Here is a 13,453-nt window from a genome sequence, read left to right as displayed (position 1 = left end):
CCACCATCCCCTGTGCATACTCCCTTAACATCAATGATCCCTGGACCAGTCATCATTAGGTTGTGAAATTAAAATAGAAATACCACAAAGAGAGGAGAGCCTATTACCTAAAACCAAGCTCTCTGGAAGTAACATTAGCTCATCTGTCCAAGTTAGGGGGAAACGGACAGGGGCTGGGCCAAGTGCGCACGCCATTAGCTGTTCTAACAAAATCAAACCCAACGTGCAGCCAAAGCTTTCTGCGTCACTTCTATGTTTTATTAAACAACACAGCCTGTCAGGCTGGGTAACTGGCGCTGCTTCCCGTGCACAGACCAGCTGAATTCAGAGGTGTGTGGCGACGGTATATTTAGGTCTTTCTACCCACACTGGTCAGGTTCCTGATTCCTTCTCCACACATTTCTAAACCCCAAGGACATGCTTACTCGCTCTGTGATCTGTAAAAATACATAAACTCTCACAGAGCTGAATGCAATTAATCTGAAGTGGGATCACAGGCACTTTATAAACCATAAAATGAAAAACGGTGGGGGGAGTAGTGAAGAGATGAATTCTGATAATTCTTACATGTTTTGTGCTGCATTGAAACAAAAAAATTTTAATTTGCCTATGAAGGTATGGAAAAGTACGACTTCCAGACCACTCTTCTATTTAGCTGACCTGCACAAACTTCTGCTCAGATATTTTTACTTTAGGATAGATACTACTACCTTTAAAATGCAACACCCAGAATAGTGCCCACTACTAAAATATCTGCAGAGTGCACTGTAATAACAATTAAACCAGCTAGTGGGAGAAAGGAAGAAAATGAAATCGTTATTCCAGAATTTCTCTACCTCCCAGTGCTGCCAGCCTCTGAATGCTCAAGGAGAAAGTCCTTAGAAAAATCTTAGCTAATAACGTCATACAAAAATCAAGTTGTATGGGGGAAAAGGGCAAGGATGTTTCTTCTCTGTTTATCATATAATTTAACATACTCTTGAAACAAATGGGCAGATGACACTCACTTGTTCCGGATGTCATGCAATAAATAAGTTCTTCAAAAATTCTCCGAGTTGCTTTTCAGTATTACTACCAGTGCAAAGAGTGACAATAGCAAATGATCTTTTCCTACAGGAAAGCTCAAAACGTTCATGTCTTCTGGGATCCCAGTGTGTAAAGTACTGTAACATTGTAAAGGTTTGAATGATTACATAATCCTTAGGTCTGTTGCCTTAAAAAAAAAAAAAAAGCGCCTTGTTGGTTATAAGACAGGCTCATTTCTTTCCCTGCAAGAGCTTACTCTTTTGGGTTACAGCGTAGTTTCAGAACGGAATCCACAGGTAATATTCATGACCAGTGGAAAAGGCCCCTTCACCTAATATTCCAGATCTAGTCCAGATAAAGCCATTATCAAAAATTTTACACCTGCTCTCCTGTTTTGATTTTAAATTTGAAGTGCAACTTCGCCTCTGGCTTCTGGGTAGTCACATTAAGTTAATCATTCCAACAATAAGAAAGAATAAGGCAGAAAACAAAGGAGAGGGACTCCCAGTGAATTATGCACACTACCCCTGGCAATCCACCACCTCCTTTCTCCCTAAAGCGAAATACTTTGCTACAGGAAATGGGTTTTCAAAAAGAAAAAGTCTTGCCGTTTTATGAATAGGGAGATGATGTCCTGAGGAAGTGTAGAGACATAAACACATCCTCAGAGAAGAAAAAGTCTCCGCCTGGTTAATGGTGTGGTAGGTTAGACATGAGGAGGGGAAGCAAGCAAGGGGAAGACTCCATCCTTTCCAGACAAAATATGTCTGTGTTTTTTCAAGTTGAGTGTTTAAAACATTTTTATCTTCCAGAATGCTCAATAAATCAATACATTTGCTTAAATGGTTACAAGAGAACCCACTAAAAGAAGAAATGTTTAATAGTTTTAATAACATGACTTTTCAGAGTTTATCATCTGAATGATAATTTTACAAAGAAGTGAGGAAAATGATAGCTTGCTTTTAGTTTTCTGCCTTTTACCCAGAAAAAAAAAATCCATGAACAGTTTGTGCAGTTATTTCACATACTGTGTACTAACGACGTATCTATTCAACAGCTAATTCTTGTGTCCCCCAAATATACTCCAAATGCAAAATAGTTTCATCAACTTTTCTATCTTAATTGTTTTCCTTTGGGCTCACCGTAGAGCATAATTCATTGACCACCCTTTTACACATAGGTATACCCACTGTACAGAAATGTGACAGCAAGGAAAAATCTCATTTTATGTAACTAAGAAATTCACATGAAAGGATTTTTTGGGCTGGAGCAAATTGTTTGGCAAATAACACAATAGCCCATGAGGGTGATTCTGAAGTATGCCTTTTAAATTCCCAAGTCACAGGGCTTGAGACTTTGGGGTGATAATTACACTTCTCTGTGATACACTGTCAGTAGACAAAAAATACTTATCTTCTTCAGGGGAGACTGGTAGGGGGATCCTAGTCAGGAAAGCGAGCCCTTTCATTCTTCTGCAGGAGGTGACTTGGACGACTGTCAAAACACACGGTATTTGACTCAGCTCAGGGCTACGTGTAATGTGCATTTACAACCATTAAGTCGTGAGAAAATGTCATTACCTAGAGTCCAATTGTCTTTATCTGGTTGAGTAATGTGGCATATTATGGAAACATAAAAGTGCAAACTCGGGTATGAAGTATTCCCTTGTCTCCAACATTGCTAAACACAGTTATTTAAGTAATTCCCTAAGATTTAATAGCCAAAGTAGGAAATTCAATGGTAGTTGAATAGAACTCCATTTGGACAATTTGATGAGGCTTAGAAGATGTGCTAATAGTGGTTTACATTTCACAAAGTACTTTCAGAGGTTTTATCTCATTGAATGCTTATTGCAACCCTGTGAACATTAAATGGGTACCGATATTAAAATGCCCATTTTATTTACGTTGAGCATTTAAGACTAATTAATCCAAGCTTGCACAGGTAGCAGGAATTGGGATGTGAACACAGTTATCAAGCAACGGTTAAAAGACTTACTGTGAAGTCAGATATAATGTGACTTTCAAACTGGACTTCGCTTTGAGACTTTGAGGTGACAGAGCCTGTCTGTGACTCACTTTTCCCTTGAACAAAAAGAGAAAAACCAGAGTATACCTCTCAGCGTTGTTGAAAGGACTAAATAAGAACGTTTGAACACATGCAGCTCAGTGAGTCACACAAGAAACACTGAAATGGTAGCCAGGATAACTGTGACCCTAAGGCTGGGCCTCTCTTGGCCACTGGAGGGTGAGGGACGCCCCAGTTGTGGGAGATGAGTTGCCTGCCTCAGACCTGTGGGTCCTCAGGGTTCTGCCTGCCATCTCTCTTCACAAAGGGAACACTAACAGAAACACCACGACACACAGGGCGCTTGGCTGGCTCAGTTGGGGGAGCACGCGACTCTTGATTTGAGCCCCATGTTGGGCATAGAGATTACTTAAAAATAAAATCTTTTTTTTTAAGTACTACACAAAAAAGGGTACCATGCTTTAAAGAAACCAACACTCAAATTAAAAAAAAATAATTCGTAGAAAATACATCAGGTAGGGGTGCCTGAGTGGCTCAGTTGTTAAGCGGCTGCCTTCAGCTCAGGTCATGATCCCAGGGTCCTGGGATCAAGCCCCGCATCGGGCTCCTTGCTCAGTGGGAGGCCTGCTTCTCCCTCTCCCACTCCCCCTGCTTGTGTTCCTTCTCTTGCTGTGTCTCTGTCAAATAAATAAATAAAATTTTTAAAAAAAAAAGAAAGAAAGAAAATACATCAGGTAGTAAGTCTCCACAATTCTTTTTCCAAGTTGACCTTAATTTCTTAGTGCCATTAAAAGGGACTGTGCTGAAATGAAATGAAAATGAATCAAATAAAAAGTAGAGATAGTTATTATCCGCCCTGGTTCTTCCAGTCATTTACTCAACAGTTATTACAGGGCTTGTGTGTGCAGAATATTTCACCTGTCTAACATGTTTTCTTAATTTCTTATTTATGGCACACACACACACACACATACACACACACAAATGGGTCATGTTTCTGGGCAAGCATGCGCAAGGAGTCCCTAGTAAAATGTTGAACAGAATCAAAACTTGTACTTTTCTCCTATTTTAAGTGTGCAAATTCTCGGGAGTCTAACTCATGTAGGCCACAAAGGGAGAAAAACAAGTGAAACCCTCTCCTGACACCAGTCCTGCCGCCCACAGTCTAGAAAGCGTAAAAGCGCTGCCAGTGATGATCACTGAAACAGCAAAATGTAGGAAAACGCAGTCCTCCTGGGCTGCAGGACATGAGGTGCAAAAGAGGCTATGTGCTGGTTTTAGACATTTAAAGTCTTCCGAACATGTCATAATGTACCAGGTAGGGTCTTGTTGTTTTTTTTCCTAGATATAGTCATTTCTGAGAAACTGATGGGTGCCTACAAGTCACAAACAGATTTCCAAATATATGAAGGCCTCAGCACAGAAGCTTGCCATAAAGAGTTCCTGTATAAGTAAGTCCTCGCTTCTGGCAGATTTTAATCATTTACTTCAGTCTTTAAAGTCTTCTCTTTAGCTTTATCTGACTTATCAAGAACAGTCACCAAAAATATAAAACTAAGAGTGAATGAAACTTCTTTGACATACTTGGGAGCCTCAGGAGACCGCACGGCAACATTCTATTGAGCTAACTCCAAATAATGTTCACATGAGTGGCTAAAGTGCAGAAATGTATAATTTATTAGGATTTAAATAAGTCACAGGGAGAGAAGTGCTTTAAAGTCATTGGTAGATTTAAAAAAAAAGTAATTCTAAGGAATTAAGTTCTGTGTGTAAAATTCTTGACCATCTTTAATTGAAGCAAAACATGTTGATAACGCTTTAAAAACAGCACCCCTGCTTTTTTAGCATTTAATGACAATGAAATATTTGTTAATGGCAGAATCCAATTTTTAGGGGTAAACACCTAAAAATATGTACTGTTACCAGCAGAAGGTTATAATCACTGTCTTTTGACTCAGCCATTTCCCTGAGACAGTTGGTATACTGGAAATACTCCCAATGGCTACTAAGTTTGTCAAGAATAAAAGTCTTTTTTCTGTTGAATCTAGTAGAACATGCCTACATTCCTCATGGGCTGTCAAGGGAAAAAAAAAGTCCCCTTTCTCCCAAGGGTGCTTACATCTGCCTTTTTTTTTTTGCAGGTGACAATTACCACTATACAATTAGTAGTCAATAAACACTTCATAGTTGCCAAAATAGCTAAAATTAGAAATTCCCCAAGGATCTAGAATGACATTACTAAAATAAGAAATCCAAACTTGTAAAAAAAAAAATCAAATAACTTTATACAATAGAACAATGACATGAACATCAGTTTTATTCACTGAGAATATATATATTTTTAAAAATCTATGGCATAAACATAACTATAAACGAACACTGCTATTCTCAGCACTTTCTGCCTAGAAAATTCAGTATACTATATGAAAACATCATTAAATTAAAGCATGTAAACTTATTTATGTACAACATGATTTTTTTAATGCCAAGGTTAAAAGGAAGAAGGCACCAGAAATATTGAAAAACACAAAGAAGCAAGGTAGAAATACGGCAAGATTATCATAATCCAGTTTGCCATGGGGAAAATATTTAAGATAAAATTGAAAATAAAATAAACATAGGTTATGATATAGCCAAATTAGTGTGAAATGTATCAAATTGGCTGGCTGTACATTATGGAGGTCACAGAAAATTACTTTAAAATGTTTCCCCACAAATTAGCATATATAAACTGTTGTCTATGGTTTCCAATATGCTACCTAAAAACACAGTTGTTGCTCCCCAAGGGAACTTGGTTCCAATCCAAGGCAGATGAGATAGATGGAGCCAGAATGGCAGTGTTTTGACAGACACTGATAAAAAAGGCCAGTGACATTCTATAGACTTGCAGTATTCCATTTTATTAGAAGCAGCAGAGCAAAGAGGTTAAGAGTATGAGCTCTGGAGTCAGACCAGTGTTTAAATCCTGGTCCTACCACTAAAGGCTGGAATCCACTTAACCTCTCCAAAACTCAGTTTTCAAGTCGAACAAAAGGAGGTTAGAGCAGTTTCTTCAAAGGGCAGCCGCAAGCAAGAAGGTAGGCAAACTTCTGAACCATTATCTGGTACACAGCCTGCATTCAATACATGCCAGTTATTTTTAAAAAGTGAGTACCTTAAAAATACCAATCAGTTTCATTGAAAACATTTACTTGGTACCATTGGTATTACAGGAAAGTCAGGCTTTATTGCCTAAGGAATCCCACAAGGAATGTAGAGAGAGAATAGAAATACTGGAATGTACATATAACATATACTTCCATGATTAGTACTGATTTCATTACTTTGCAGGTTTAATGGCTTTTCTCTGCGGCTTTCTGAAGATATGGCAACATTCTCATCAATACGTTCCCAACTTTCTCTTTACATTTTAGAAACTGAAAAAGCTCAGGTACATAAAGCTACAAATGACACACTTGCCCAAATTTAAGAAAAGTGGCACGGAATGGGTATTTTTTATACAGGGGTTTATCGAGACCAATCAGAAACCTATAGGGCAATGTGTTTGAAAGGATAAAGTTCAATGGCACAATGTTGGAGTATGTAGTGTTCTCACAGAGATAGCATACTTGATTTGCTTTGAATAGCTAAGGTAAACTCCATATGCGAAATAAAATTCAAAGCCAAATAATTTGTATTGATTCACACCCACTAAGTAGTTGCAGTTGTATGGACTTCACAGGCAGGTCTTTTATATATATAATAAATAATATCTGCAAAGTGACTTGAATTTTGTAAAAAGTAGCACCAATAGAACAGTATTCCACTCCATTCCCTGGACAAATGACAAAAATTTAAAACTGCAAGTAGGTTTAAAGTCTCTCACAGTTGTCTATTTAAAAAATTGAAAACTATAGGGGCACCTGGGTGCCTGGGTGGCTTAGTTGGTTAAGCATCCAACTGTTTCAGTTTAGATCACGATTTCAGGGTAGTGAGATTGAGCCCGTCAGGCTCTGCGCTCAGCAAGGAGTCTGCTTGAGATTCTCTCTTCCTCATCCTGTTCATGCACGCGTGCACATGCGCTCTCTCTAAAATAACATCTTTGAAAAAACTGAAAACCATAAAAACCTTCATGTTCAAGAGCATCCACTAATCAATAAAGATGTCATTTTATACATTACTTCCACCTTTAATTTTAGGCCAATGGTCAACAGCACACTCCAGACTGACTACTTTTCCAAGCAAAACACAGAAGATAAAATTTTAACATTTTATATTCAAAATAGTAGTGATGACAGCAAGGGAGAGAGTGGTTTAAAAGTACAATTCACCCTGCAATTCAAAAGTCTACTCTTTTCCAAACTGCAGTTCTGAAAGCCAAATATTGGGTCCTGACAAGAATTTTCAATAGAATATAAAACTACCAGGTGCCTACTGCATAAGGATACACATTGGTAAACTTTTTTCTCCTGGGTGTGTGTGTGGACTAGGTCACAACGCAAAATGTGTTTTTCACTGAGTTGCTGTGAAAGATTGAGTCACTGCTCCAAGGCCAACTAAAGTTTGCCTGCTGGAGCCCCCTACAGGCTCTCAATGTTAAAAACTTCAATCCTACAGTAAATAACCCTTTTGTTCAGAAACCAGAACTCAATAGTTTATAGAGGAACAGATGTTTCCATAGATAAATAGGCAGTGTTTGGTCCAAAAACATAAACTGAACATGTGTGCAAGCTCATTCTTGAAGCCAAATCATCCTCAAGAAACCAAATGAATTTAGCAAGTTCTGTATTAGCCCTTAGATCTAATTTCATTTAAAATCGGGAGAATATATACCCGTATTTCGCAGTAATAGCTGAGGGCAAAGAGAAGGAACCGCAAGGACTTTAGAAAACTGTTAACCAGACATCCACTTTTATGAAGTTTTCACAAAGCAGTGTTAAAAAAACCAACAGAAACATGAGGAGGGTCACTGAAAAGCTTGTTTTCACACCTCTATACCCCAACAAAGGATTGTGTAAAGAACAATTTTGAAATATCAAGTCTATACTTAATAGACTCTATTATTTTAAGAACTAATGGATCATTATACCAAAGTAGTGGAACTCGATGAAGTGGTTGGAAAACTGGTGTAGAAAACACAGGCTGATTTTCATTGAAAACAAGCTAATAGGGTATTAGAATAGAGCCTTCTTCCCTTGCTCCTCTTTCATAAAAGATAACAAATACAAAGAAAAGTTAACAGCAATGTTTATCATGCTTAATCACCACCATCATCAAAAACAAAATTGCAGAAGCCCAAGAAAAGAGTAGCTTCCATCTACAAATACCTTGCCAATAATCATCAAACACTATCCTGACCTTAATTTCAACTGTATCAAGTCACCTATATCAGAATGCTGGGACAGTTTAGTTAACCTAAGGTCGAATGCAGAATCAGGTTAAGAGGCCAAATGGTAGATGATCCTGTAGAAAGGAGATCAGTTGACAGTAAGATCAATGTAGCATAAATGGTCATTCAAAACATAATAGCAGTATAGTTTTTTTGACTCATTGTTAGCCCCTCACATAGATATTTGAGACTAAAATTGAAAAAAAGTGCTCTACCAATGTTGGTTCACATGTTTAAAGCTATCCTGACTCTCTCATCTAAAATGATCCCACACGTTGACATACGCTCACCCCTGTGTTTACAGTAACATAATTAGATCCAGACTAGATAGTACACTGGGGCTTGGGATTCAAAATTTATCCTTGGCTTTAGAAGAATTGACATCAAAATCAGTAAAAACATCACATAAAACCAGTAATTGCTGTTGATAAGAGCTCCACTGTAGCAAAATATTTGCCTTGCTACCATTAAACAGATATAACTATGCTTAGAAGTATGCTTGAACCCTTCCAAATGCCCAATTAATGTTAATTATAAACATAATGCTGGTTAAATTACCATGTATTCAAAACAAATGGTCACACAGACCTTGCCATTTACTTAATTCATAAAATACAGATAAAATTTATTTGAAAAGAATGAAAATGAAATTTGTTCCCATTCCTTGGTATTTTCCTGTAAAGTTGAGATTTAAAGAATTCTTCGTAGACAATGCCTAATCATTTGAAGGGGAATTTTATAATAAGAAAAACAGTTTTTAAAATGAGAAAATAAGTCCGAATGATATACCTCCCCTTCTCATCACCATCCAGTCCTTGGTGTGTATTATCACTTCCTTCTGTTATTCCTTACAAATACTCATCATGACCTATCTGCAGGTCATCTCTTCAAGGTGTTCTTTCCCTTCTCTCTATTCCACTGATGGAAAATGTCCTTCCAATTCACTGGTAAGCATACTGAAAAATCTCAAGATAACATTCAAGTAACTTTTTTCATAAAAACTGTTTGTGTTTTTTGTTTCTGGGATACCAGGACCCATTCACAACCAAAAAAATATGGTTATCCAAGGCTACTCACAACTACCACTTCAATACTCTTCTCATTCATTTTTAAGACCGCCCTGTTCATTACAACTTCTTGAATTCATTGAATATTTAATAGCTAGGAACTTCGGTACCCAAATTCATATTGAGTGCATTCTCTCATGTACATGAACCCAACATGAAACACACAGGCATATCCACTGCTCATTCATTCTCACATACAAACAAGCATACACACACATTTTCTTTCTTTCCAGAACAAGCCAGAATTACAGCTCTTTCGGTGATTGTTAGAATTTTTGGAATGGTTCATAAATTTTCCAAATTATTTTAAATTTGTAATACTTTTATCTTTTTTTTTCTTTTTTTCCAATTGTGAACCATTCCATATTGCATCTTTATTGCAAAAGTCAACATGCTTCTTAGAAATTCAGATTGTAATCGATAAAACAAACATTACATATATGAATTTAAATGTATAAACAGTTAGAAATTCAACAATATCTCCTATTATACTATTACACAAGTTCACAATTTTGTAAAAACTATAATACAGGCATACTATACATCAAGAGGAACCACTATTCCTTTTCACATGATTTTTTCTTTTTGAAATAATGATCCATCACCACGGACCTACCTAACTAGACTGTTTCCCAATTTTATCATCTTAGCTGGTGACAATGTTTTCCCAATGTTACAACACAAAGAAAGTGAGGGAAATTCTGTATTCCCTAGGGTTACCTTGTTAAGCTTGGGCAGCAACCCACTAGTAAACGAGGCTAACCTATCTAGACTGGTGGCTGTTACTGCTCATCAGCTTCTTAGATGTCATACTCATTAAAAAGAATAACATTTGCCTCAGATGGAGTATGTTATTTCCATAAGGGAAGATGCCAGGAAAACAAACCGCGGTACTCACTTTTAAGAGAAATTCTAGGGCTTCGGGTTTTGAGGGTGGGGGTAAAAAAATCCTAAAGGAAAAAAAATACACATTCAACTATTTTATGCTAACCTTAACTAAATTTTCTAATATTATATTTAACCCATATTTTGAATTCATTTTGGAGAGTCAAATATGTCTTAGACTCTTAGGACATTTTAAAATTATTTTAGTCCTATTTTAAGGTGTATTGAAAACTACACTATTTTATAGAAAGAGCTTCAAATCTTCCTGAAAACAGTGTCCGTCTATGCTTTACTTGAACACCCTTTTCTTTCATCTCCTCTCCCCCAGTAACTAAAAAGTCAAACAAATCTTCAACTCTATGCTGAGAGTATTATCAAACGATGTCAACTTTGAAGTTAAAAAAATCATATGAAAAGGAATCTCATTCTGCTAAACTGTCAGTCTACTGAAAATTTTCTTTTACAGCTCCATTAATTTACTGTAATTTTCAGTTTCCAAATACAAAAATACAACAATTCTTATTGAAATCTATACGCTGGTAGTTTTAGTACACAAAAAAACCAAACAAATTATTTACAAAATTATACAGTTTAAGAAAAAACTTTGTACAAAAAATATATAAATCCTTTGTTCCCTCTATCACGTTTAAACTGTCAGGACTCAAAATATTCACCACAATGAATCTTTCAAAATATATACCAACTGAGCCACAGACATCAAAATTTCATTAGAGATGATGGAGGAGGAAGGAGCAAGATTGCTTATTCTAGGTACCCCGTTGTAAGGTTTTCCTTTTATGAGCTTATTTTAGCTTCAGTGTTATCAGAAATACAATAACCTAGAAAAAGGAAGTCCTTATTATTGTGAAGGGAAAATTACATGAACTAAAAAATGATCCTGGTTTGAGACATCATTCCAGGAAAATACATGGAAGAGAAAAGATAATCAGAACGTGGGATTTAACTTCTTACAGCTAGGTAAATCTAGAGTCCTGATGGTTTTAGGTTTCTTAGCGAACAGTTTCTATTTTGAGAAACAGCCTTTACCTCAGGAAACAAAATCCTTGATATAGTAATCACCAAGAACCTTCTGAAGCCAACAGGAAGTTTCAAATTTTCACACCACACATATATAAAAACATAGATGTGTATATCCTTGAAAAAGTGACATCCTATGTACATTAATCATTTTATTTTCCCAGGGGTCAATACAGTGTAGTGTTGCTCCTCTGCTTTTCCCTCTAACATTCAGAACACAAGGACATAAATTTACATATATATTTTACTTAACAGATATTCTACTCTATACAGTGTACAGTAAAAATGCACACAGTGAAGGAAACTGTCTACTGAAGGATGCATATGTTCATGGATAGCAACAAGCTACAAAATTATGAAAATATAAAGTCATCTGATCAAAGTCAAATTATGACTCCCATTTATTACTAGCATCCCCATCCCCCTACCCCACCCCACCCCCACCCTATCCCCAGTCACCTCACCATCATGGTTTAAATTTAGGAAAAGAATTTCAGACACTTTTTAACCCTTTTGTATAACTATTAACTAGACTGAAGCTTCGAAAAAGAAAAAAGAAAAGCTGGTGACTCTCCCCCCGCCCCGGAAACCTTCCATTATTCTCATCAAAACATCACTTATTTATCAAAGTGCTGGTTTAAACTTTTTATTGGGGGACTGACTTTTGGTGGCTCAAAAGAATCACTTATCTCAATAGCTGGTAAGTCAGGGCTGTTAATAAAAAGGCAGGAGAAAGAAAATGGGGATAAGAAAGGGGCAAGAGGTGAGAAAGCCTTTTACATTCTGAGAATATTTTTAAAGAGGACCAACTGAACCAATACTCACTAATTTCAAAGCAAACTAAGGATCAGTAGCATAAATCCAGGACAGTTAACATGACAGAATGGAAATACCATGGAGCTAGCTACCACTGCCTTACAGCATTTAAGAATACAGTCTGATTTACACTAAAATAGTACTTCTACTGCACATAAACACCCCCCCACCTCGAAAATTTAGATTGAATACAAACTGGGCTCCTCCACAGTAAAAAAAATTAAAATAAATTTACTTTTCTTCTTCCAAGACAACTCTTGAAAGCAAAAGGGTATTTTAATTACAAATATCTCCTTCTATCTGACGACCCATCCATAATAGCTGAGAGTTAAGAGATTCCAGGCGATTTTGACATTTAATGAAATTTTATCAGATTATAATCCAAAATAAAATTTCTGAACACCCTGTCATTTACATCATAATCCAACACCAATAGCAACAAAACAGGTGGTGTGGAAAATAAGGCTCTAGAGATTATCCATATCATTCCTGTGGATCTTCACAACTGTGTAAAAGTCACTAGGCCTTTGGTGCTTTAATATCATGAACAGTTATGAGATGTGTTTAAATAGCAAACTTGCTGTCCTTAAACCTACTGTGTGGAAAAGAAAAATAAAAAAAATTTTTGGCTCATTGACTTCTTTAAATAATTTTAAAAAGTTGTTCTTCTAAACAATATTCCTAAAAATTATACAACTCGCATCAGATTTCATCTTCGCCATGAACGAGACTCATATTCATCTTCATCTTCATCATCATCATCATGCAGAAACAAATCTGAGGTCTCTGTTTCCTGAAGAAAGAGACGGTAAAATCTGCTTAGTGGTACAAGAAAGTTAAATTATTAAGCCAAAGGACAAATAGACTAGTATACAAAACGCAGGCTGGATTTACAAGTGATGCACTCAGAGAGTATCCTTCAGGGCAAAAACACCCAAAACAGTTTTTTAACATATATATATTCTCCTCCCCCTTGCTAATTTTGCTAGTTTTAATAGATTTCCATTCTAATACCATCAGGAAAATAAAGAAAATAATATATGAATGTTTAGTAGGAGAAATAAAAAAAATCTATGAAATGGTTTTGATAGAATCTATTAATTTAATAAAATTAAATAAATTTAAAATTAATTTTATTCCATTAACTTAAAAAGAAGGAAAATAAATGACGAAGCTCCTAAACCTTTGCTTTAATATCCAATTATCTGTGAATGGAGAACATACC

At 36.3% G+C, this 13,453-nt stretch overlaps 1 protein-coding gene across 5 annotated transcripts in view; it reads right to left on the bottom strand.

Moving 5' to 3' along the window:
• Window positions 1-7,507: 7,507 nt before the first annotated feature.
• Window positions 7,508-13,453, bottom strand: part of RBM27 (RNA binding motif protein 27) — a 77,647-nt gene continuing 71,701 nt past the window's right edge. For 4 of the 5 annotated variants that reach the window (XM_035014394.1, XM_035014397.1, XM_035014398.1 and 1 more), the window contains one exon: window positions 7,508-13,021. In XM_035014394.1, coding sequence (XP_034870285.1) covers window positions 12,938-13,021 — 84 coding nt within the window. In that variant the 3' untranslated portion in view covers window positions 7,508-12,937. The remainder of the gene's footprint in view (window positions 13,022-13,453) is intronic. The other variant, XM_035014399.1, reaches the window with a different exon arrangement.

This window comes from Mirounga leonina, unplaced genomic scaffold, assembly GCF_011800145.1.
Source record: "Mirounga leonina isolate KUSES-001 unplaced genomic scaffold, KU_Mleo_1.0 Mir_168, whole genome shotgun sequence".
In the NCBI taxonomy this organism is placed as follows: domain Eukaryota; kingdom Metazoa; phylum Chordata; class Mammalia; order Carnivora; family Phocidae; genus Mirounga; species Mirounga leonina.
The sequence above is the reverse complement of the archived record's forward strand: the minus strand, read 5'-3'. Positions and strand labels throughout refer to the sequence as shown.